The sequence below is a fragment of the Aegilops tauschii genome, chromosome 5 (genome assembly GCF_002575655.3).
Source record: "Aegilops tauschii subsp. strangulata cultivar AL8/78 chromosome 5, Aet v6.0, whole genome shotgun sequence".
Taxonomy (NCBI): domain Eukaryota; kingdom Viridiplantae; phylum Streptophyta; class Magnoliopsida; order Poales; family Poaceae; genus Aegilops; species Aegilops tauschii.
In genome coordinates this window covers 575,992,110-576,018,509 of record NC_053039.3, presented here as the reverse complement: position 1 = coordinate 576,018,509, position 26,400 = coordinate 575,992,110, and the positions used below count along the sequence as shown (strand labels likewise).

Genomic DNA, 26,400 nt, shown 5'->3' with positions numbered 1-26,400 from the left:
CATTCAGTCAGCAGTCTCACTCATTTTGAGATGCTTGGAGAATACACTCACTGAACCTGGACGGGAATTCGGCCTAGAATGACTTACCGTATCCTTTTCACCTGTAGAAATCTCTCCTCCAAGCTGTACTCACATTTATGGCTGGTCGGCATCAGAGAAATCGCAATAATACGACTCTTCGAGATTTTTCTCCTCCAAGATGTACTCACATTTATGATAGGTCAGCATCAGGAAATGAAGCGTATATTGTTGGATAATATACACAATTTATAGCAAACCACGCGGTTTGTACCCTACATCAAGAAGAAACATATATCCATGGCAAAAGCACCAATGGACAAGCTTCTACTCTCCCACATTCACGTAGCGATATTAGCTGCCCTTCTCTTGCTCACCCATGGAAAGGGGTTTATAGAATCATCATCATCATCATCATCATCATGTTGCCATCTAAACGATACAGTCACCGGCTGTATCGCCCACGAGAGATCCGCGCTTGTCGGCTTCAAAGCAGGCCTCTTGGACCCTGCGAACCTCCTTTCATCGTGGAAGGGTGATGACTGCTGCAAATGGAAGGGTGTCTACTGTAGCAGCAGAAACAACCACGTTGTCAAGCTCGATCTCCCGGGCCATGGTTGCGACCATAATGACGATACGATGACGCAAGTGCTGGGAGGCAACATCAGCTCCTCGTTGCTTGGTTTGCAACAACTAAAGTATCTCAACCTCAGCTGCAATGGGTTCGATGGGGTGCAAATACCAAAGTTCATAGGTTCTCTCCACAAGTTGAGATACATCGACCTATCTATGTCAATGTTCACGGGAAGGATACCACCGCAGCTGGGAAATCTCTCCAGCCTACGGTACTTAAATCTCGCTTCTAATACATACTCCAATGGTATCACCTGGCTGTCACGGTTAACTTCCCTTGAGCACCTAGACCTGACCTTTGTGGACCTCAGTACAGTTGTGCACTGGCTTCCGGTGATGAACATGCTTCCATCTCTGAAAGTTCTTTACCTCCGCAATTGTTTCCTTAGAACTAGCTCTGGATTACTTCAGCTTTCAAATCTGACATCTCTTGAAAGACTAGACCTTTCTGCCAATAACTTCCGTACATATATCACACCCAACTGGTTTTAGGAGTTTTTTTTTTTGAAAAGGGGACTCCCCGGCCTCTGCATCAGAACGATGCATACGGCCCTCTTATTAAACAAATAAATAGGTTCCAACAAGGTCTTAAAGTCTCCAAATAAAAATAAAAAAGAGAGAGCTCACACAGAGCCAAAAAAGCTAGAAGACAAACTAGCCAAATAAAGGACACCACAACCGGCGGGCAAAAAGATAGATAGGTAAACTAATTGTCTATCCTATTACATGACCACCATCCAAACCGGTTGAAGATATCCCGAGCTACCATCTCCCAGCGGATAGATCCAGTAACCAAACGCTCCCTGGCCTCCGTCGGAGTGAGTAGCGACCACGAACGGATCAACGCCGTGGCTCGAAAAATAACCTGCAAAAAATGAATGCGTGTTGTCCTGTTAAAAAACAAATCATTTCTGCAATTCCAGAGAGCCCACAACAAGGCGCGGACTCCTACGCGAATATGTCTCGCTAAATCGGGCTCTATCCCGTTAAGCCATGTTCCAAATAACGTGTTGACAGAATTCGGTGGAGTAATATTAAAAGCAATATGGACCCTCCGTCATAAAACTTTGGCTAGCTGGCAATCAAGAAAAAGATGTTTGATCGTCTCATCCCGATCTCAGAAACTACACCTAGTAGGTCCTGTCCAATTACGCTTTGTCAAGTTGTTCTTGGTTAAAATAACTTGTTTATGGACAAACCACATAAACACTTTGATTTTCAAAAGAACTTTGACAGCCCAAACATGTTTGGAACTAGGAATCGGGTTTGAATTGATAACATCAACATACATTGATTTAACTGAAAATACTCCGGACCTAGTAAGCTTCCAGCGTAATTCACCGGGTTGTTGAGAAAGATGAACCTCCATCAGTCTACTTACTAGACGGAGTCGTTCTTCCCAACGATTGCCCACTAGTACCCTTCTGAACTGAATATTAAGGGGGATAGATTGAAATACCGTTGCAACGAACACCTCACGTCGTTGAACAATACGATACAAAGACGGGTATTGGATGGCTAGGGGTGTGTCTCCGAGCCAAGTATCCTCCCAGAATCGCGTACTAGCACCGTTACCAACAATAAACTTTGTCCTATTAAACAGGGATAATTTGACTTTCATAAGCCCTTTCCAAAAAGGTGAGTCAGTCGGCCTTACTGTCACCTGAGACAAAGTTTTGGTCTGAAGATACTTGCTACGGAGAATTTGCGCTCAAGTAGCATCAGTCTCACTAGATAACTTCCACAGCCACTTACTGAGAAGACATTTGTTCTTAACTTCAAGATTCTCGATACCAAGGCCCCCTTGGTCTTTCGGTCTACAGATGATATCCCATTTGGCTAGACGGTATTTTCGTTTTAGTTCATCACCCTGCCAAAAGAATCGTGATCGATAAAAGTCCAGTCTTTTCCTTACTCCAACTGGGACTTCGAAGAACGACAAAAGAAACATAGGCATACTCGTGAGAACCGAATTTATCAGAATTAATCGGCCTCCGTATGACATGAGCTTGCCCTTCCATTCTCTGTTTGTCAGCCTACGATGGTGGATTGGTATTCCTAAGTATGTGAAAGGTAAAGCCCCCAAATCACACCCAAACAATTGCCTATATGCCTCTTGTTCGTCTTTGGCTCTACCAAAGCAGAACAACTCGCTTTTGTGAAAGTTAATCTTTAACCCGGTCAATTGTTCAAATAGGCATAACACCAGCTTCATATTTCTCACTTTTGCCAAGTCATGCTCCATAAAGATGATTGTATCATCGGCGTACTGAAGGATGGACACACCTCCATCAACGAGGTGAGGAACCAGGCCACCCACTTGACCAGCTTCCTTAGCCCTTCCTATCATAATTGCCAACATAACTAGCCTTAAGTATCTAAATATCGCAGATAATCAATTCTATGGCCGATTCACGGATGGGATAGGTAATATGACCTCGATAGTAACGCTTGATTTATCAGGGAATAACCTTGTGGGCATGATACCATCAAACCTGGAGAACCTATGTAGCTTGGAAGAATTCCTTGTAGGCGAAAATAACATCAACGGAAGGATAACAGAATTATTCCAACGCTTGCCTAGTTGTTCATGGGATAGGTTGACACACATATCTCTGCCTGTGAGCAATTTGACAGGAAGCCTACCAACCAAACTAGAACCGTTAAGCAATCTGATCAGCCTCGATCTCAGCTTTAACGATCTCACCGGTCCTTTGCCACTATGGATAGGAGATCTCGCAAAGCTAATTGATCTGGACCTGAGCTATAATAACCTCTCTGGTTTGATACATGAAGGTCATTTATCCGGCCTAGAAAGCTTGGAGAAGTTGTGGCTGTCTTATAACTCTATAGCCCTCAAAGTGAATCCGGCGTGGGTTCCTTCTTCCAATCTATCAGATATTGAAATTCGTTCATGCCTTCTCGGGCCGAAATTCCCATTGTGGCTTAGATGGCTAACGCGCCTAGTATATCTTGATATCTCAACACAAGCATATCTAACACGGTGCCAGATTGGTTTTGGATAATGGCTTCCACGTTGGACTATCTGAATATGCGACAAAACCAAATTAGCGGTTCTCTGCCATATACAATTGAACTTATGAGAGCAGTTGCAGTCGATCTTAGTTCTAACAACTTGAGTGGCCCAATACCTAAGCTTCCCATCACTCTATTGTACTTGGATCTTAGTAGGAATAATTTAGACGGGCCACTACCACTAGATTTTGGAGCACCAAATCTACAAACACTTATTCTATTTAACAACTCCATCTCTGGCACCATTCCCTCTTCTTTGTGCAAACTGCGTTTACTACGCCTGTTGGATATTTCTGAAAATAAGCTATCAGGATCTATTCCTGATTGCTCTGCCGATACATCCACAACAAACATAAAAAATATGAGTATTATTAATCTAAGCTTGAGAAACAACCTCCTCTCAGGTGATTTTCCTTCATTTCTCCGATACTGCCGACAACTCCTCTTTCTCGACCTTGCACACAACCATTTCTTTGGGACTTTACCAGCATGGATTTGGGACAAATTGCCAGATTTGGCTTTCTTAAGACTACGGTCCAATATGTTTTAAGGTCACATTCCAGAGGAGCTTACAAAGCTAGTTAATCTTCAGTACATGGACCTTGCCTACAATAACCTAACAGGCAACATACCAAAATGGATTGGTAACTGCAAAGGGATGATACTAACGAGAGATAAGGGTTATGAATATTCTGCAATTCATTTTGCTTTATTTTATGAAGGATTACTTAGTCTTGATTTCACCTATACCGAGAATTCCGCGGTAGTCACAAAGGGTCAAGAGAGATTATATACAGGGGAAGTCGTATATATGGTGAACCTTGATTTATCCTGTAACAATCTTATTGGTGATATTCCCGAAGAAATCAGCGCTCTTGTCAAACTGAAGAACCTGAACTTGTCATGGAACACATTCAATGGAAAAATTCCAGAGAATATTGGCGTCTTGACGCAAGTGGAGTCACTCGACCTATCACACAATGAGTTGTCTGGTGAAATCCCTCCAAGCTTATTGGCTCTCACATCATTGAGTCGGTTGAACCTGTCCTACAACAACCTGAAAGGAGAGGTGCCATCAGGGAATCAACTGCAAACGCTTGAGGACCCTGAATATATTTATATTGGCAACCCGGGCCTCTGCGGTCCTTCTCTGCCACAGAAATGTTCACAGCTGGAGCCAATTCCAGCTACTCAAGAACACCATGAAGATTTGAACGACGTGGCATCGTTTTTCATCGCTATGGGTTCTGGACATGTAATGGGCGTCTGGGTAGTCTTCTGCACCTTCTTGTTCAAGAGGAAATGGAGAGTTAAGTGGTACTCCGTCTGCGACAAGTTTTATGACTGGGTCTATGTGCTGGTGGTCGTTACCTGGGCTTCCTGGACAAGAGAAACAATTGCAGAAGCTGAGAGTGGCAACTAGCTCTCTGGTTCTTCATTTAGTATTATGTAGAGTGTGTGGCTTTACATGTATCGTTGTTATTAAGTACTGCTCACAGATACATAAATTTGAGGATTATGCTGTAAAGTAAGCTTTTGATATGTAAGTTGATGTGCAATGAATAATGGCAGGGGCAGCACCAAGTCCCCTGTTCTGGGTGTGTGTGTCAATGTGTGAAGTTGTTATAAGCCACGAAAGCTGTATAAGGTGTGCAGCCACAGGCAGCAGCGAAGCTCGACGCTTTCATTCGCTGCACAAACACAGTTTCTTCCCTAAGGAAACAATGCACGGTTTCGGAGTTTTTCAGACAAGCTAGTTTTGCCACATCTTGTTCTCAAGCTCTGTATCCAACCCATCATGTCTGTTCAAATAGGGCTCAGACTTTTGACAGCCATAATTAAGTATGTGCAAAGGGTGTCAAACACAAGTGAATTTACTTTGTCGATTCTTTCACCCCACGCACTATACTGGGCGCAGCCGCAATTACTTCAGTTTCAGCAGATTCTTTCATCACAAACTAACTTGCCTGAATGAACCACAATTAAGTTTGTGCAGATAGTGAAACACAAGTGAGACTACTGCATGACAGGATTTTTTATGTTGATTGCACTGTTTGAATTCTTCACTCAATCGAGATCACTTGCACGGTGTTTGATTTAATGTGCAGAGTCACAGGCTAGACATGTAGAACACTGCGTTTGTTATAGAGGAGGCACTGGCAGAAGAGGAACAGGTAAGCGTAGTACTAGTAGTTGGTTGGCTCTTTACTCGGGGTCGTCGTAGGAGGGGTGGAAGGCGGTGGCGCACCCGGCGGCGGCGGGGTCCTCGGCGCCGCAGGAGTCATAGAACCTGGCCATGTACGGCGTGTCGCCGTCCTTGAGCCTCTCTTTTCTGCAAGTGAGTGAGTGAATGACAGTTCATCAATCAACTTTGCTGTGTCGTTGTAAATAGCAGGTTCATGAAATTCAGGATCAAAGAGGTTGATTGATTGTGCACATCCATCGCAATCGCAACCACTGAACCGCAAAAGAAATGATGCTTGCCTGATGAGCTCATTCGTTGTGCGCAAATAATTTGAAAGGACTGTTAGAGTAATCATTATGGTATACGACTTCTAGTCCAAGTCAGTTTTGTATCCCTACCCCAAGTCGGTTTGTACCCTCTTATATACTCTTCTATGCCGCATCAAATCATCAATAAGCAACAGTTTTATTCAGCTTTCATGGTATCAGATACCGGTCCCAGGGTTTAGGGTATGGCTCCGCCAACGCCACCGCCGCCGCCGCCCGGCTACTTCGAGCGCTGGGCCGCACTCATCGCCAAGGCTGCCAAAGCCGCGGCCGCTTCTCTCTCGGCCCTCACCATAGCTCCACAAAACTACCCTGCACCCATCCTCGCCGCACCAATATCTCTTGCTGACACAATCTCCGACGTCAGCCCCTACATCCCCATAGTTCTTGATCTCGCCGCCCACAACTACTACCATTGGAGACATCTCTTCGATCTCCACCTCGGCCGCCGCAACCTGCGCTCGCATGTCGCCGCCAACTGTCTTCCCCGCCCCGACGATCCGCAATGGTTGAAAGACGATCTCGCGATCGTCCAGTGGTTCTACACCCGCATCACCACCGAGATCTTCAACATGCTCGATCACGACGGCGCCACCGCTGCCAACATCTGGCACTCCCTCCGTCAGCTCTTCCAAAGCAACACCGACGCTCGGAAAAACGCTCTCCATTCCGAGCTTCGCAATATGGTGCAAGGAGACGCCCCGGTGAACCTGTTCTGCCAGCGCGTTAAGACCATTGGTGATGAGCTCCGCGAACTCGGCGATACAGTTAGCGACTCACAGCTAATCAATATCGTCGTCGTCGGCCTCAGCAAAGACTTTGACAAGCAAGCCTCGTTCATACCGATGATACGGCCCCCTCCTACCTTCGCTGAAGTTCGTTCCTTGCTACAACTCGCGGCGGAAACACAAGCTCGCAAGGACTCTCGCCCCAAGGTCTTTCATGCTGCGGCGGCTCGTCCTCCTCTGTCGTCTACACCAGCGCCGCCTTCCAGGCCGGCTCCTGCCGCCGGGCCGTCCCCAGGCTGGCGTCCTAGTCCGAACTACCGCGGCAAAAACCCTATCTACAGGCCGCCGTCCACTCGTTCGGTTCCGCCTACGACATCACCAGCACCGAGTCCTGCACCACCCACCAGTGCTCCATCTGCGGTTGCATGGCGGCCTCCTCATGATCCTTGGACGGGGCTTGTTCAAGCATGGCCCATGCCCTGGTCCGCTCCGTCCACCCTCGGTGCTCCGCCGGCATACTCAGGTGCCTGGCAACCCGGCCTTCGGCCGCCTACTGGTGCTCCCGGGGTTCTCAACCCCCGACAGCCGGCCAATGCCTATCACGCCGCCCCGACGTATGCTCCTTATGGTCATTACAGCACCGACGGCGGCGCCTACTACACACCTCAGCCGGCCCTGCTCCCGACGCCACCCCCACCACAGCCGACCAATGCCTACTACACTCCCCAGCCGGCCCTACTGCCTTCACCATCGTATCCGCCAGCACTGCTTCCGACGCCACCCTCACCTGCAACGCCGAGCTGGGATCAAGCTGCCTTTCTCCAGGCCATGAATAACTTTGCTGCACAAGGAAACTCAGGTACGGATTGGATGTTTGATTCAGGGGCATCTAGTCATATGTCTGCATCTAGTAATTGGTTATCTTCTTGCACTAAATCTCCTTTCCCTTCCATTATCCTTGGAGATGGATCATCTATTCCTATATATTGTGTTGGTCAGGCTCAACTTCCCTCTTCCACCAAACCTCTTTTACTTCGCGATGTTCTAGTTGCACCCACCCTCATTAAAAATCTTATCTCTGTTCGCCAATTTACTTGCGACAATCTAGTTTCGGCTGAATTTGACCCTTTTGGTTTATCTGTGAAGGATTACCTGACCAAGGCCGAGATCGCTCGCTTCAATAGCTCCGGTGATCTTTATTCTCTTAATGGAGTTCCTGCCGCCACCCCTCCAACATCCATGCTGGCCTCTGTCGATCTCTGGCATCGTCGCTTGGGCCATCCCAACCCCGCCATCTTAGCTTCTATGCTTAGTGAATTTACCATACCATGTAATAGGGACTCTCATAATTCTGTGTTTTGCGAGTCTTGTCAATTAGGCAAACATGTGCGTCTTCCCTTTAGTTTCTCTAGTTCTTGTAGCACTTATCCCTTTAAATTAATACATTGTGATTTATGGACCTCTCCCATTGCAAGTGTTTCGGGTTTTAAATACTACCTTGTTATCCTAGATGATTTCACCCACTTTGTCTGGACTTTTCCTCTACGCAACAAATCCGAGGTCCATTCTCTTTTCCTTAATTTTCAACGCTATGTGTCTGTTCACTTCTTCCTCCCAATTCGCTTTATCCAATGTGACAATGGTCGCGAGTTTGATAACATTAAAAATCGTACTTTCTTCTTACAACATGGCATCCTGCTTAGATTATCATGTCCCTACACCTCCCCTCAAAATGGTAAAGTAGAACGCTCTCTTCGCACTCTCAATGATATAGTTCGCACTCTCCTCATTCAATCATCTATGCCTCCCAAGTTTTGGGCTGAAGCCCTACACATGGCCACCTTCCTTCTAAATATTCGACCTTCTAAAACTAAACCCAACACTACTCCCTATTATTCCCTCTTTCTTTCCCACCCCGACTACTCCGCGGTTCGTGTTTTTGGTTGTCTCTGTTTTCCCAATGCCTACGCCACTTCTGCAAATAAATTGTCACCACGCTCTATCCCATGTGCTTTTCTCGGCTTCTCTGACGAGCACAAAGGCTATCGCTGTCTCGACCTTCACACCGGACACGTTCATGTCTCTCGTCATGTCACGTTGCTGAGCACATTTTTCCTTTCTCACAACGCACTACTACACCATCCAACACCCCTAGCTCCGCAAACACCCCCTCTCCCCGTCCTTTCCAACTATATACTCCCCTACCTGCCGAACACAACTTATCACCACCACCATTAACACCCACCATAGCCAATCCCAACCATACACTCACCCCACCCGAGACGTCCCCAACACCCCCGACCCCTGCTCCCTCCCCAACACCCCCGGCCCCTACTCCCACTCCACCACCCAGCCCTGCTCCCACTCCACCATCCAGCCCTACTCCTTTGTCCGACTCTTCCGCTGCGCCGGACTCACCAGTACCCACCTTACCCCCTCGTGTTATTCCTACAGCAGCCCCGATTAATGATCATCGCATGCGTACTAGGGCCAAATCAGGATTTCATCAACCCCAAGACCGCCTAAACCTTCATACCTCCGTATCTCTCACTTCTCTTCCAAAGAATTACAAAACTGCTCTACTTGATCCCAATTGGGCCGCTGCCATGCAAGAAGAATATAATGCTTTACTTCAAAACAACACCTGGCAACTTGTTCCTCGTCCTCCCAATACAAATATTGTTTCTGGCAAATGGATTTTTCGCCAAAAGTTCCACTCCGATGGGAGCCTCTCACGATATAAAGCCAGGTGGGTTTGTCGTGGCTTTTCTCAGCAACAAGGAATTGATTACGAAGAAACCTTCTCTCCTGTTGTTAAACCTAGCACCATTCGCACCGTTCTTAGTGTTGTTGTCTCCTCTTCATGGCCCATTCACCAACTTGATGTTAAAAATGCTTTCCTCCATGGTTCCCTTCAAGAAACTGTCTACTGCCAGCAACCTCTGGGTTTTGAAAATCCATCATTTCCAACTCATGTATGTCTTCTTCAGAAATCTCTCTACGGTCTTAAACAGGCCCCACGAGCTTGGTTTCAACGCTTCTCCTCCTTCATTCAAACAATAGGCTTCACTCCATCTCTCTCCGACACCTCTCTTTTTGTGTATCATCAAACTTCTGACACTGCCTATTTACTTCTCTATGTAGATGATATCATCCTTACCGCCTCCTCTCAAAAGTTCTTAGATCATATTGTCTCTCTTCTTAGATCTGAATTTTCTATGACTGACCTAGGACTCCTTCATCATTTCTTAGGCATTGTTGTTATTCGAGATTCCTCCAGCCTTTTTCTTTCCCAACGCCAGTATATTCTTGATCTTCTTAATCGTGCTGGTATGCTTGACTGTCAATCATCTCGCACTCCTATCGATACTAGTTTTAAACTTTCGGCTACCGGTGAACCCTTTTCCGATCCTACTCTCTATCGTAGCCTAACAGGTGCTCTCCAATATCTCACCATTACTCGTCCTGAAATCTCTTTTGCTGTTCAACAAGCATGTCTCTATATGCATGATCCCCGGGTTCCTCACTATAATCATGTTAAACGCATTCTTCGGTATTTAAAAGGAGCTCTCAATCATGGTCTCCACCTCAATAATTCTTCTCCAAACTCGCTTACCGCATACTCTGATGCAGACTGGGCTGGTTGTCCTGACACTCGAAGGTCCACTTCCGGTTTTTGTGTTTTTCTTGGTAACAATTTGATTTCTTGGTCTTCGAAAAGACAGGTTACAGTCTCACGTTCGTCGGCCGAGGTTGAGTATCGCGCTGTGGCACATGCCGTTGCAGATACAATCTGGATTCGGCAGTTACTCTCCGAGCTACACAGGCCTATTGAGCAGGCCACTATTGTCTACTGTGACAACATATCAGCAGTCTACATGACCAGCAATCCAGTTCAACACCGACGCACAAAGCATATTGAGATTGATATTCATTTTGTTCGTGAAAAGGTTGCTCTTGGTCAGGTTCTGGTGCTTCATGTTCCCTCTACGGCTCAGTTTGCTGACATTTTCACCAAGGCACTGCCTACTAAGCCGTTTTAAGATATCTGTTTCAGTCTCAACGTCGTCGAGCCTGCCGTTGATACTGCGGGGGGATGTTAGAGTAGTCATTATGGTATATGACTTCTAGTCCAAGTCAGTTTTGTACCCCTACCCCAAGTCGGTTTGTACCCTCTTATATACTCTTGTATGCCACACCAAATCATCAATAAGCAACAGTTTTATTCAGTTTTCAAGGACTACTCACTACTGAAAATCAATAATTGATCTGCATCACTCACCTTGAGGTATGTACGTGGCCCTGGTGCTTTCACTCACTTCTCATAGGATACGGCCGGAGGCCCTGCCCAGCTCGTCATTGCTGTGCTCCTCAGTCAGTCAGCAGTCTCGGTGATTTGGAAATGCTTGGAAACTGCAGTATCTTAAAAGAAAAGGAGAGGACGTACACTTGCTGAACCTGGACGGAATTCGGTCTAGAATGACCGACAGTATCCTTTTCACCTGTAGAAATTTCTCCTCTAAGTTGTCCTCAAATTTATGGCAGGTCAGCATCACAGAAATCTCTATAATATGACACTTCGAGATTTTCCTTCGTTTTCAGGAGAAAATGAAACGTATATTGTAGAATAATATCCACTGTATATAACAAACAAATGGCGTGTGTGTATGCTACAGCAAGAAGAGCGTAGATCCATGGAAAAAGCACCGATGGACAAGTTCCTACTCTCCAAAATCCACATAGTGCTACTAGGTGCCCTTCTCTTGCTCATCCAAGGAAAGGGCTTTGTAGAGTCATCCTCATCATCTTCGCATCCAAACGACACGGCCACCGGCTGTATCGCCGATGAGAGGTCTGCGCTCATTGGCTTCAAAGCAGGCCTCTTGGACCCTGGAAACCTCCTTTCATCATGGAAGGGCGATGACTGCTGCAAATGGGAGGGCGTTATTTGCAGCAGCAGAAACAGCCATGTCGTCGAGCTCGATCTCTGGGGCTTTGGTTGTGACGACTTCCCCAGAGATGTGAGATGGAAGGTGCTAGGAGGAAACATTAGCTCCTCGGTGCTTGGCCTGCGACATCTACAGTATCTCGACCTCAGTTGCAATGGGTTCTATGGGGTGCAAGTACCTGAGTTCCTGGATTCTCTCCACAAGTTGATGTACATCGACCTGTCGTACTCAAGCTTCATTGGAAGGACACCGCCGCAGCTGGGTAATCTCTCCAACTTACGATACTTAAATCTCGCCTATGCTGCTGGCACGTACTCCAAGGATATCACCTGGTTGTCAAAGTTAACTTCCCTTGAGTACCTGGACCTGAGCGGCACAAACCTCAGTACAATTGTTCACTGGCTTCCGGTTGTGGCCATGCTTCCATCTCTGAACGTTCTTTCTCTTAGAAGTTGTGATCTTAGAACTAGCCCTGCTTCACTTCCACTTTCAAACCTGACATCTCTTGAAACACTTGCCCTTTACTACAATAGCTTGCCTAGACACATCACACCCAACTGGTTTTGGGGTTTAACTAGCCTCAAGTATCTAGATATTGGAGGCAATGGTTTCTATGGCCAACTTCCGGACAAGATAGGTAATCTGACCTCCATAGTAGAGCTTGATTTGGGATCAAATTACCTTGTGGGCATGATACCATCAAACCTGAAGAACCTATGTAGCTTGGAAGAATTTGATGTAGGTAACAACAGCATGAGTGGAAGCATAACAGAGTTCTTCCTACGCTTGCCTAGTTGCTCAAGGAATAAGTTGAAATACATGCATCAACCTTCCAACAATTTCACAAGAATCCGACCAACCAAATTAGAACCCTTGAGCAATCTGAGGAACCTTTATCTTGGTATGAACAAGCTCACTGGTCATGTGCCACTATTGATAGGAAAGTTCACAAAGATAATTAAATTGGACCTGAGCGACAATAAACTGGAGGGCTTCATACATGAAGGTCATCTATCAGGCCTAGAAAGCTTAGAGTATTTGTGGTTGTCTAATAATTACTTAACCCTCACAATGAATTCCACATGGGTTCCTCCTTCCAGTCTAACAAATATTGCACTTCGGTCATGCCTTCTCGGGCCTAAATTTCCATTGTGGCTAAGATGGCTAACACGTCTAGACAATCTTGATATCTCAAACACGAGCATATCTGACACGGTGCCGGATTGGTTTTGGACGTTGGCTTCCACAGTGAAAACTCTAAATATGCGACATAACAATATTAGCGGCTATTTACCATCTACAATGGAATTTATGAGAGCAACTGCAATTGATCTCAGTTCTAACCAGTTCAATGGTCCAATACCTAAGCTTCCCATTAATCTGACGGATTTGTATCTTAGTGGAAATAATTTAGTTGGGCCATTACCATTAGACTTTGGAGCACCGAGGCTTGTAACACTCATTCTATTTGACAACTCCATCTCTGGCTCCATTCCCTCTTCGTTGTGCAAACTGAGATCACTACTTCTGTTGGACATGTCCAAAAATAAGCTAACCGGAACAATGCCTGATTGCTCTACATCCAAAAAAAACATGAATAGTCTTAATATTCTTAATCTAAGCCTCAGAAACAACAACCTCTCGGGTGGATTCCCCTCATTTCTCCAATACTGCCAAAAACTCATTTTTCTTGATCTTTCACACAACCATTTCTTTGGGACTTTGCCAACATGGATTCAGGAGAAATTGCCATATTTGGCTTTCTTACGGCTGCGATCAAATATGTTTTATGGTCACATTCCAGAGGAGCTTACAAAGCTAGTTAATCTTCAGCATTTGGATCTTGCCTACAATAACTTAACAGGGAGCATAGCAAAATCTATTGTTAACTGCAAAGGGATGATAGCAACAAGAGATGATTATGATTATGCAGTTTATAGTGCTCTCGGTTATGGATGGTCAATGGGCCTGAATGATTTCACCTATACCGAGAATGTCATGGTAGTCACAAAGGGTCAAGAGAGATTATATACAGGAGAGATCATGTATATGGTGAATCTTGATTTATCCTGTAATAACATTAGTGGTGACATTCCAGAAGAAATAGGCACTCTTGTCGAATTGAAGAACCTGAATTTATCATGGAACACATTCAGTGGAAAAATTCCAGAGAACATTGGTGCCTTGGTGCAAGTTGAGTCACTCGACCTATCCAACAATGAGTTGTCTGGTGAAATCCCTCCAAGCTTATCAGCTCTTATGTCATTAAGTTGGTTGAACCTGTCCTATAACAACCTGACGGGAGAGGTACCATCTGGAGATCAACTTCAAACACTCAAGGATCCAGAATATATTTACATTGGTAACTCAGGCCTTTGTGGACCTCCTCTCTCAAAGAATTGTTCACAACCCAAGCGAAGTACAGCTACTCGAGAACACCATGACGACGTAACCAATGAGGTTTCATTTTTCTTTGCTATGGGTTCTGGATACGTAATGGGCATCTGGGTAGTCTTCTGCATCTTCTTGTTCAAGAGGAAATGGAGAGTTAATTGGTACTCGGTCTGTGACAGCTTGTATGATTGGGTCTATGTACAAGTGGCCGTTACCTGGTCTTCTTGGACAAAAGAAAAAACTGCAGAAGCCGAGACCGATTGCTAGATACCTCTGGTTCTCTGTTTGGTACTATGCAGAGTATGGGGATTTTACCATGTATCAATGATGTGTAAGTATTGTACTAGTACAGTTCAGATATACATGTTTGAAGATTGTGCCGTATAAACCAAGGTTTGGGTATGTAAAGTTGATATCTAATGAAAATAGTGCCAGGGGCAGCAACAAATCCCCTGTTTCGGGGGTGTGTGTGTGTCAATGCCTGAATTAACCGATGCCCAGAGTTATAAGTTGAACGCCCACAGCCACGCACAAAGCAAAGCTCTATTCTTTCACATTGGGCGCCAACACAGTTTCTTCACATGTGAAACAATATAGAGGGTTCAGACTTTTCAGTAGAGAAACATTATACATGGTTCAGACAAACAAACTTGCCAAATCTCATTCTAAGCTCTGAATCCAGTTCATCATGTTTATTCAGAAGAGGAACAGGTAAGCCTACTAGTTAGCTCTTTACTTGGGGTCGTCGACCGTCGTAGAAGAGGTGGAAACAGTTTCTTCACTAGAGTAACAATGTACAGGTTTAACACTATTCACCGGAGAAATATTATACATGGTTCAAACTTCTTCAAGTAGTTTACCTTGAATTATGGATGTTACTAAAGTACTCATTGTAGTAGTACTCTTCACAGATGTGTTCTTTGAGGATTATGTTGTGGAGTGAGGTTTGAGTATGTAATGTCGTTGTATAATGAGTAATGCCAGGGGGCTGTAAGGAGTCCCCTGTTTCGGGTGTGTGTGTCAAGGCCTAAATTAACTGGTGTTGAGCAATTCATCAGGTGTGCTCAGACAGGAGTAGGATTTATGACAGCCAGAGTTTATGACAGGGTAGGATAGGTGTGTTCTTCAGGCCTTGCAAAGGGTGTGAAACACGAGTGACCTTACAGGGCAGGATTTTACTACGCCGACTCTATACTTGTTCACTTGAGAAACACTTTACAGGTTTCAAACTTCGGACAAACCAATTTGCCTGGATGCAAACGTGTCATGTCTGTTCAGGTAGGCATAGAATTACCCACAGACATAATCAAGTTTGTGCAAATTTCAAACACGATTACGTAAGTGATACTCTCTCTGTAAAGAAATATTAGTGATCTAAACGATCTTATATTTATTTACAGAGGGAGCAGATACTATTAACAATGTTATCACAATATTCCCATGTATAATTTGAGTGTGCGATTTTTGCCATGTACTAACGTTGTTAAAGTATTGTACTTTTGTGGATTGTGTTGTAGACTATGGTTTGGATATGTAAAGTTGATTTGTAATGAATAATGCCAGGGGCCACACCAAGTCCCCTGTTCTGGGTGTGTGTGTGTCAAACTGTCCATTCCTGAATTAACCTTGCCCAAAGTTATAAGTTGAACACCCGTGCACACACAAAGCAAGGCTCGATTTTTTTTCCTTCACTTCATGCACTATACTTGGCGCGGACATAGTTTCTTCACTAGAGAAACAATGTACAGGCTTCAGACATTTACTGGAGAAATATTATACTTGCCTCATCTCATTCTAAGCTCTGAATCAAATAGAACTAGAATTTCTGACGGCCAGAATTTAGTATGTGCAAATTCTAAGCTCTGAATCAGATAGAACTAGAATTTCCTGACGGCCAGAATTTAGTCTGTGCAAAGGGTGTAAAACAAAAGAGGAAAGGATTTATTTACCCTTCAGTCGACACACTATACTGCACTAGAGAAACACATTATTGTACAGGTTTCAGACTTATTCAGACAAGCAAAATCGCCTGAATGCAAATGCAGCTTGTCTGTTCAGGTAGGATTGCTCACACCCAGAATTTGTTCTGACGATTTTATTCTGAACCCTGATATTACAGGGTGTCGAACACGAGTGATGTTGCAGGATATGATTTTATTCTGAACCCTGATTTCTACACACAATCCAGATGACTGACAGGGTTCAAACTTTCTTTTCAGTTTTCGCACAGCCGGGACACCACTTTTGTTTCAGAGGAGACGACCATGACACTGGACTTGTAGATCGATCACAGGCAGAAGAACAAGTAATTCCTTGTGCACAATTAATTCGATCGGGAGGGCTGCTCGAGTACTACAACTGCAAAAAAGGAAAACAAGGATTGATCAGCATCACCCAAATTGATGCTTTCACTTGCTGCGTTCAGACATGATTTATTCACAAGAGAAACAAACAATGCTCGGGGTTCACAAGTTTTCACACAAACCAATTTTGCCTCGTCGCGTACGGTGAGGTGCGCGGGCCCGGGCGAAAACGACGCATCTGGAAGGCACTTTCAGTGACACCTTACCATCCATTTGAGTCAATTGATGCCTCAATCGCCTGGAATTCCAAGTCATCTGACCAAAGTCGACGTCCCGGGTTCAGACGTTTTCAGACAAACCAATTTCGCCTCATCAGGTACTGTGCGGTGCACGGGAAGAACCGACGAAGGTGAGAATGACGCAGTTGGCAACACGCTTTCGGTGTCACCTTTCCATCCATTTGAGTCAATTCATGCCTCAATCGTTTGGAAGTCAAGTCATCGTTCCTGTACTCGTTAGTCCTTTCTGTCAGTATGCTTGGATATTCTGAAAAATTACAAGACACCAACTATGTTAGTATGCGGTCAAGCTTTTCTAACTTGTGACTATACTAATAGATAGTAATTACCCAAAACCAACAAGCCACAATGGCCGAACTTACAGGCGTACAACGCAAGAACTGATCTGAATCACTCAATTTGATGCTTTCACTTTCTGCGTCCAGACACAATTCGCTCAGCGGAGAAACAAATAATGCTCAGGGTTCAGACATGCTGCGTTCAGACACAATTTATTCACCAGAGAAACAAATAATACCAAGGGTTCAGACGCTTTCACACAAACAAATTCTGCCTTTGTTGGTATGGTGGGGTGCATGTGAAGAATAGAAGGGGACGAAAACAACACATCTGGCAAGGCACTTTTGGTGACACCTTACCATCATTTTGAGTCAATTAATCGATGTCTCGGTCGTCTGGAATTCCAAGTCATGAGATCTAAGTCGTCAGGTCCAAGTCGTCGTTCGGGTGCTCGCTAGACGGTACTAATATGCAGACCAAATATATACTTGTATAAGCTGAAAAACTAAAAGATACAAACTATATACTAATTAATATATACTTGTACTGTGCAGTCAAGCTTTTCTAAATGTGACTATATACTAATTAATATGCACAGACAAATTAGATTGACAAGATGAAACATCTATTAGCAAGTTTGTCATGAATATAGAATATAAAAACTTCTACTTAAATATCTATAAAAAAATAGCGATCTAATATGCATATTGGAAACCATATCAACGGTACTCTACGAACGGAAGAAGCATGCTGTTGCGCTCATTACTTCCATCAATCAGTACTCCAAGAAAAAGAAAGGCAACTTGCTGACCATGTGAACAGAATACGATCTAGAACGGCCACCAGTGTCCTTTTCACCGGTTCAAATTTCTTCTCCAGGGGTAGTCACATTTCTGTCAGGTCAGTGTCGCAGGAATCTCAGTTATACTATGCTTAAAGTTTCTCATTTATTTTCAAGAGAAAACGAGATATATACCATGGGATAATCTACACTATATATATCATGACACGGAGTTTGCATCCTATAGCAAGAAGAACATAGATCCATTGAAAAAGCACCAATGGACAAGGTTCTACTCTCCATCCACATAGTGATATTTGGTGCCCTTCTCTTGTTCACCAGAGGCAAGAGCTTTGTACAGTCATCATCATCTTCTCACACACATCCAAACCATACGGTCACAAGCTGTATCGCTAGTGAGAGGTCTGCACTTCTCGGCTTCAAAGCAGGCCTCTCGGACCCTGCATACCTCCTTTCATCATGGAAGGGTGATGAGTGTTGCAAATGGAAGGGCGTCCATTGCAGCACCAGAAACAGCCATGTTGTCAAGCTTGATCTCCAGGGCCATGGTTGTGACCTCAACAGCGATGCGTGGACGCAAGTGCTAGGAGGCAACATCAGCTCCTCTTTGCTTGGTCTACGACATCTACAGTATCTTGATCTTAGCTGCAACGGGTTCTATGGGGTGCAAGTGCCAGAGTTCTTGGGTTCTCTCCACAAGTTGAGATATATCGACCTATCGAGTTTAAGCTTCATAGGAAGGATACCACCGCAGCTGGGTAATCTCTCCAACTTACAATACTTAAATCTCAACTCGGAATATTTCAATACCACATACTCTATGGATATCACCTGGTTGTCACAGTTAACATCCCTTGTGCACCTGGACCTGAGCGGCACGAACCTCACTACAATTGTTCACTGGCTTCCGGTGGTGAACATGCTTCCATCTCTAAAAGTTCTTCATCTTATCAATTGCAATCTTAGAACTAGCTCTGCTTCACTTCAGCTTTCAAATCTAACTTTTCTTGAAACCCTTGACCTTTCCGCCAATGGCTTCCATACACATATCGCACGCAACTGGTTTTGGGATTTGACTAGCCTCAAGTATCTATATATCTCATCGAATGGTTTCTATGGCCAATTACCGGACGAGATTGGTAATATGACCTCGATAGTAAAGCTTGATTTATCATCGAATAACCTTTTTGGCATGATACCGTCAAACCTGAAGAACATATGTAGCTTGGAAGAGTTCTTTGTACATGAAACCAACATCAATGGAAGTATAACAAAATTCTTCCAGCGTTTGCCTAGTTGTTCATGGAATAAGTTGACATACTTGTCTCTAGCTTCCAGCAACTTGACAGGGAGACTACCAACCAAACTAGAACCCTTAAACAATTTGATCTACCTTGATATCAGTCGTAACAAGCTCATCGGTCCTATGCCACTCTGGATAGGAGAGCTCACAAAGCTAACTTACCTAGACCTGGGCTACAACAGCTTGGATGGTTTCATACATGAAGGTCATTTATCAGGACTAGAAAGCTTGGAGTGGTTGTGGCTCTCTGATAATTCCTTAACCCTCACAGTGAATTCGACATGGGTTCCTCCTTCAAGTCTAACAAATATTGAACTTCGGTCATGCCTTCTCGGGCCTAAATTTCCACCGTGGCTTCGATGGCTAACTAGTCTAGACAATCTTGATATCTCAAACACAAGCATATCCGACACGGTTCCAGATTGGTTTTGGATAACGGCTTCTACATTGTACACTCTAAAAATGGGACATAACAAAATTAGTGGTTCTCTTCCATCTACAATAGAATTTATGGGAGCAACCGCAATTGATCTTGGTTCTAACCAGTTCAATGGCACAATGCCTAAGCTTCCCATTAGTCTAAGTGACTTGGATCTCAGTAGAAATAAATTAGATGGACCACTACCACTAGATTTTGGAACTCCGAATCTAATGAAACTAGTTTTATTTGATAACTCCATATCTGGCACCATTCCCTCTTCATTTTGCAAAATGAGATCATTAATACTATTGGATATCTCCGGAAATAAGCTAAATGGACCAATTCCTGATTGCTCTACTAATACATCCACAACAAACATGACCAGTATGAGTATTCTTAACCTAAGCTTAAGAAACAACAATCTCTCCGGTGAATTTCCTTCATTTCTTCAACACTGCCAAGAACTCGTCTTTCTTGATCTTGCACACAACCATTTCGTTGGAACTTTGCCAACATGGATTCGGGAGAAATTGCCACAGTTGGCTTTCTTACGACTACGATCGAACATGTTCTGTGGTCACATTCCAGAGGAGCTGACGAAGCTAGTCAGGCTTCAGTATTTGGACCTTGCCTACAATAATATAACTGGTAGCATACCAAAATCTATTGTTAACTGCAAAGGGATGATAGCAACAAGAGATAATTATGATGATGGTGGTGATGCATCCCATCGTGCTTTTGGCTTCAATGATGAATGGGAACATGGCCCTAATGAATTGGTCACCTATACCGAGAATTTCACGGTTGTCACAAAGGGTCAAGAGAGATTATATACAGGAGAGGTCATATACATGGTGAACCTTGATTTATCATGTAATAATATTATTGGTGATATTCCCAAAGATATCAGCGCTCTTGTCAAATTGAAGAGCCTGAACCTATCATGGAACATCTTCAGTGGAAAAATTCCGGAAAATATTGGCGCCTTGGCGCAAGTGGAGTCGCTGGACCTATCGCACAATAGGTTGTCTGGTGAAATCCCTGCAAGCTTGTCGGCTCTTACATCATTAAGCCGCTTGAACCTGTCATATAACAACCTGACAGGAGAGGTGCCATCAGGAGATCAACTGCGGACACTTGAGGACCCAGAATATATTTATGTTGGCAACCCAGGCCTCTGTGGTCCACCTCTCTCGCATAAATGTCCACAACCAGAGCCAATTCCATCTACTCCAAAACACCATGGTGATTTAAACGACGTGGCATCGTTTTTCATCGCTATGGGTTCTGGATATGTAATGGGTATCTGGGTGGTCTTCTGCACCTTCCTGTTCAAGAGGAAATGGACAGTTTATTGGTACTCGGTTTGCGACAGCTTGTATGACCGGGTCTATGTGCAAGTGGTTCTAACCTGGGCTTCCTGGACAAGAGAAAAAGGCGCAGAAGCTGAGACCAATCACTAGCTCGCTTTGGTTCTCCATTTGCTATCATTTGAGTGTGCGGATTTTACCATGTATCAATGTTGTTACAGTATTGTACTCATACAGTTCACATATACATATTTGTGGATTGTGTTGTAGACTAGGGTTTGGATAAATGTAAAGTTGATTTGTAATCAATAATGCCAGGGGCCACACCAAGACCCCTGTTCCAGGAGTGTGTTTGTCAATGACTGAATTAACCGGTGCTCAAAGTTATAAGATCAACACCCGTGCGCACACAAAGCAAGGCTCGATTCCTTCATTCGATACACTATACTGGGCGCCGATGCAGTTTCTTCACTAGAGAAACAATGCATAGGGTTCAGACTTTTCACTGGAAAAATATTATACATGGTTCAAACTTGAGACAAACTCTCTTGCCACATCCCATTCTTAGCTCTGAATCCAATTCATCATGTTTATTCTAATAGGACTAGGATTTCTGACGGCCAGAATTTAGTCTGTGCAAAGGCTGTCAAACTCAAAAGGAAAGATTTTAATTTTACCCTTTCAGTCATGACACACTATACTGCACGCACACGCAATTTCTTCACTAGAGAAACATTTTCACAGGTTTCAGACATCTGGAGACAAGCAAATTTGTTCTGAATTATTGTTCACAGCCATAATTCATTCTGACGATTTTATTCTGAACACTGATATTACAGGATAGGATTTTATTCTGAACACTGATAGGATTTATACACAAAATTCAGATGGATGTTTGTTCTACTGACTGTACAAAGTAACAGAACAGTGCGTTTGCTTCAGAGGAACAAGCAAGCATACTAGTCCTAGTTCGTTACTCAGGGTCGTCGTAGGAGAGGTGGAAGCTGGTGGCGCAGCCGGCGGCGTCGGGGTCCTCGGCGCCGCAGCAGTCGTAGAACTTGGCGGCGTAGGGAGGGTCGCCGTCCTTAAGCTCGTAGTACCTGCACAGCCGTCGCCGTGGTCAATCACTAGGCCGAGATCTAGCGAATTGATGATGGGAGAGTGGGGATCGGAGTGGCTACCTCTTCTGGTCGTCGTGGCGGCGGCAGACGAAGAAGGAAGGGTGGAACCTGCAGGACTGCGGCGTGTTTCCCGACGGCGAGTACTTCGCCTTGCACCGCCGGCACACCCTCGCCGTCGCCGTCGCCGCCGTGTCTTTCTCCATCGGTCACTTCTCCCGATTCTTCTCTGGGAAATACGAGTACTTTTTTTTTTGCCGAGGGGAAATGATGGGGTGTCTCTCATCGAGGTTTCCGGGCCGGCCTCGCCGATCTTTGCGTCGGCCATCCTATCGTATGGGCCACCATATGAGCCCACGGCATGATGGGCCCGCAGATCAACTCTTCCAACGAGAGCACTCATTGCTGAAAATGAAATTAGCCACTAAGGTCCCCTCAACAATGAAAAAAAAACTAAGCCACCAAGTTCATTCTTACAAACTTATTAAGGTCAATAATGTCAAAAAATAACCTTCACTATATCTCCTTACATTATTTTTTCCTTCACACGGTTCATCTAGAATTAAAAAATGGTTCATGGAGTATTTGGTTCCATTTCACTTTCTTTTCCTAGATCAGCATCCATCCATCCATAAAAAATGTGTGTGTTTCGCTCCTCCTTCGTCCGCCCCTTGTGCTAGCTCGTTTGACTTTGAACCATCCATCCAACCATGTTGCATGCTCTCTGTCTAACTGTCCAAGAAACAAAGAGGGGTGGCCATTATGTGAGTGCTTGGATTGCCTTTTGTCTAGGACACTACTGGCCAGAGCTTTGCATTATTGAGCTGGTTAATCCCACTAAGAGCGGTACGGATCCAGTAATCATCAAAGACACCAGGATGAATTGAACCGTTGACGACGAATAACTTAATTCATCAAGCTATATTGTGCCTTGCTACCCAACCGAGCTTAACTAGCTCATTAATTACAATTGATGGCTCATATGGTTAACAACACATCACGCACACACAACTAAAGAATGTTCTCCGACAAGACTTCTTGATGTTTCGAGCTTCTAGGGGAGGCTCCCCACGAGCATAATTCCATGGCGTCACAATAGTTTTGCAACGTCACGTAGAAAGTGAGAAGAGATCATCACGCCCCAAAAAAGTGTGCACCTTTTGATCACAACTTTTCAGCCTATGCGACCACTTTGTCAAGATATTGAAAACCAAACGACAATGGCAGTGCCTAGCTAGATCATGCGCTATCGACACTAGTGTTTGTATGAATGTGCAAAACAGATGCTGACAACCTTCATCATGGTTGCATCAAGGTGTTTCTTACTTCTATTACCACCATAGACGACGACATCGCTAACGGTCCACCAATTAGTGACTGAATCTCCCAGATTCAAATGGGAGCTAGTTGGAGATCGCCTTTCATCTCCTAAGACCAGGCACCCACGATCTATAACTTGAACAACTATATATTTTAGATCCGTGTTACAAGCCCCCCATAAGCATATATACATGCATCTAGAATTGACACGCATGTATACACATAATTTGCAAAAAAGGTAAATTGTAAAAAAAAAACTTGTTTAACATGCATGATTGATCGAGGATTATCTATGTCCTTTAGATAAATTAGATCAGAAACAACTAGAGAGAAATAGGTAGAGGAGTGACATCACAGTTGATTGATTGGATAGGAAGATCGATGCCGGTGGAGCAATAAAATGGGATTCCATGGGATGGGAGTATGTTCTCACTCACACCATAAATCGAAATGTTTGTTTTTCAAGATAAATCTGAACGTTGTTGGAGATTCTAGCTCTTAAATATGAAGTGTTGGTAGTATTTGGTTCCCATTTCCTTGGATGAGAGAATGCAACAAGAGAATCTTGATGGGATGGATTCATGTTGGATTGCCCTCCCTCTCTACAATCTAGTAGCCACAAATTTAGCTGATTTTGATCCATCCACCCACCAACATTGCTCTACTCCTTAATCGTCTCTATCGATCTAAAGGAAAATGCAAGTGTCTGGATTGCGTAGGCCATTAGTAGCCAGGTTGTTGCATTATTGAGTTGATTAATCCCGCTAGCTAGCACCTCTATAGTAATCATCTCAGACACCAGCAGAATGGAATCTTTGACAAGGAATTGAATTAGCTAAGCAATGGTGCCTTGCTATCCGACCGGGTTTAGCCCATTAATTACTGTGACACATATGATTAACAACACATCACGCGTCCCGCGAGCTCAGAACTAAAGCAGTTCCTCCGAGAAAGCACGATGGTGTTATTGTTATTGCCATAGACGACGACATCGCTAACCGTCCACCAATTGGTGACTGGATTTGCCAATACAAATGGGAGCTAGCTGGCTAGAGATCAAGCTTCCATCATCCAAGATCAGGCGCCCACGATTAACAATCTTTACACAGTCAACCGTCTAGAATCGACGAAGACCCGGTCCATATGCATAATTAACAAGAGGTGGACACTAAGGATCGGTCCCATTCCCATGGGCCTATGTCCTCTCTCACACCATTTTAAATCCAACTGTTTGCTTCTTTTGTTTTAAATATAAATGTTGTTAGATATGCTAGCTCTTATATATGAGTGGTCGTTTGTATTCGGATCCCTTTTCCTAGATCGACAGAATGAATATACTAAGAGGTTCTTGATGGGATGGATCCATGCATGTTGGATTGCCTCTCCATTCATCTCTAACGATCGCTTCTAGCTAGCAACACATATAGCTGACTTTGATGCGCCATTCATCTATGTTGTTCTGCTCCTTAATCGTCTCCACCTCTAAAGAAAAGAAGAAGGCAATCATGTATGCGAGTGTGTGGATCGCATAGGCCACTACTAGCCAGGTTGTTTGCATTATTGAGCTGATTAATCCAACTATATGTCTAGCTCCTCTATCAGGGGTAGTAGTACGCATCGAGCAGTAATCGTCAAAAGACACCAGCAGGAATGGGATCTTTGACGAGGATTCATTAAGATAATATATGGTGCCTTGCTATCTGACCGGGTTTAGTTCATTAATTACTCATATGATTAACAATACATCACGCGTCCAGCGAGAGCACGACTAAAACAGTTCCTCCGACAAGCACGATGTTTTTGATTGTTATTATTACCATAGATGACGACATTAGTGACCGGGTTTTCCAAATACAAATGGGACCTAGCTGGAGATCATGCTTTGAGCACCCAAAATCAGGCGCCCACGATTAACAATCTTTACAGCCAGACATCTAGAACCAACGAAGAGTCGGTCTGTATTCATAAATTACAAGAAAAAACAGATGGTTTACTCATGTTCTTTTCATAGATTTCTCGACAACGTGGCATGCATTTGGCAAGCATCAAAATGAAAACAATCCCTCCGACAAGAGCTCGCGGTTTTTTACTATTATGGCATCCACCAATTAGTGACTGGGTTTTCCAACACTAATGGAAGATTATATCTTTGCTTCCATCACCTAAGATCGAGCCCCCACGATTAACAATTTTTACAACATAGGTTCGTGTTTCACGCCTCCCTAAGCACACATAATTATGTCTGTAATTGACGGAGACCGGCTTGTATATACACATAATTTGCAGAAAGTGTGGGAAAGCTTGTTTAGCATGCATGATTAAGGTTATAATTTATGTTGTCCTAGTAGATTGTATAGATGACAGCAAGAGGGAAACCGCGTAATTTGACCCGATTCCCCCACGACATCAGCAGATCGAGAACTGAAAAGAGAGAGAGAGAGAGAGAGAGAGAGAGAGAGAGAGAGAGAGAGGAGTGACATCATGGCTTACATCGATTGGATAGTGAGTTCTGGGACGGTACACTGGGATCCCATTGGGAGGGTGCCACGTGTCCAAGTTTTAGTATATTAGTATTTCTAGACACCCAAATAATTGAGCTGCAGTAGAATGTCCCCTCTACAGCTGCAGCTCCTCTCCCCATAGACCCACCTCAGCTTAGCTCCAACCTTTCTTTATTTATTTCTTTTCACTCTTTCTCACTAACTGTTTGGTCTGTCGGAGCAGATACTACAGTAGTATCTAACTTTGCCAAGATTTTTCTTGTGTAAAAAAATTGGGACCCACACCCTGCATGGTAGTACCACATCAAGACAGGACAGTCGAGGCTGTCAACCTTTCTTGTCTGCTTAAAATTCGTCCATCCAATCGCCAGAAAGTAGCGTGGAAAATATTTGCACCTGACGGATACATCACTCTGCGTAATTAAGCATTATTATTTGGTTCTTTTAAGAACATGCCCCTCCTAGCTAGTTAAGT

The 26,400-nt window shown here is 44.2% G+C and overlaps 3 protein-coding genes and 1 pseudogene across 3 annotated transcripts; 3 read left to right on the top strand and 1 right to left on the bottom strand.

The window, feature by feature from the left end:
- The first annotated feature begins 104 nt into the window (after positions 1-104).
- LOC109777887 (receptor-like protein EIX2) lies at positions 105-5,271 on the top strand (annotated as a pseudogene).
- Positions 5,272-11,531: 6,260 nt separating this feature from the next.
- LOC109777778 (receptor-like protein EIX2) lies at positions 11,532-14,717 on the top strand. Its single transcript, XM_020336342.4, has one exon. The coding sequence runs from the start codon at positions 11,594-11,596 to the stop codon at positions 14,534-14,536; it is 2,943 nt and encodes a 980-aa protein (XP_020191931.2). The 5' UTR covers positions 11,532-11,593; the 3' UTR covers positions 14,537-14,717.
- A 3,261-nt stretch (positions 14,718-17,978) lies between these two features.
- Positions 17,979-21,330, top strand: LOC109777776 (receptor-like protein EIX2). The gene has a single exon (XM_020336340.4). The coding sequence runs from the start codon at positions 18,212-18,214 to the stop codon at positions 21,137-21,139; it is 2,928 nt and encodes a 975-aa protein (XP_020191929.1). The 5' UTR covers positions 17,979-18,211; the 3' UTR covers positions 21,140-21,330.
- Positions 21,331-21,756: 426 nt separating this feature from the next.
- On the bottom strand, positions 21,757-22,422 carry LOC109777777 (uncharacterized). The gene is made up of 2 exons (XM_020336341.4): positions 22,168-22,422; positions 21,757-22,086 (listed from the first exon to the last, which is right to left on the bottom strand). The coding sequence occupies exons 1-2, from the start codon at positions 22,308-22,310 to the stop codon at positions 21,960-21,962; spliced, it is 270 nt and encodes an 89-aa protein (XP_020191930.1). The 5' UTR covers positions 22,311-22,422; the 3' UTR covers positions 21,757-21,959.
- Between the last annotated feature and the right edge of the window lie 3,978 nt (positions 22,423-26,400).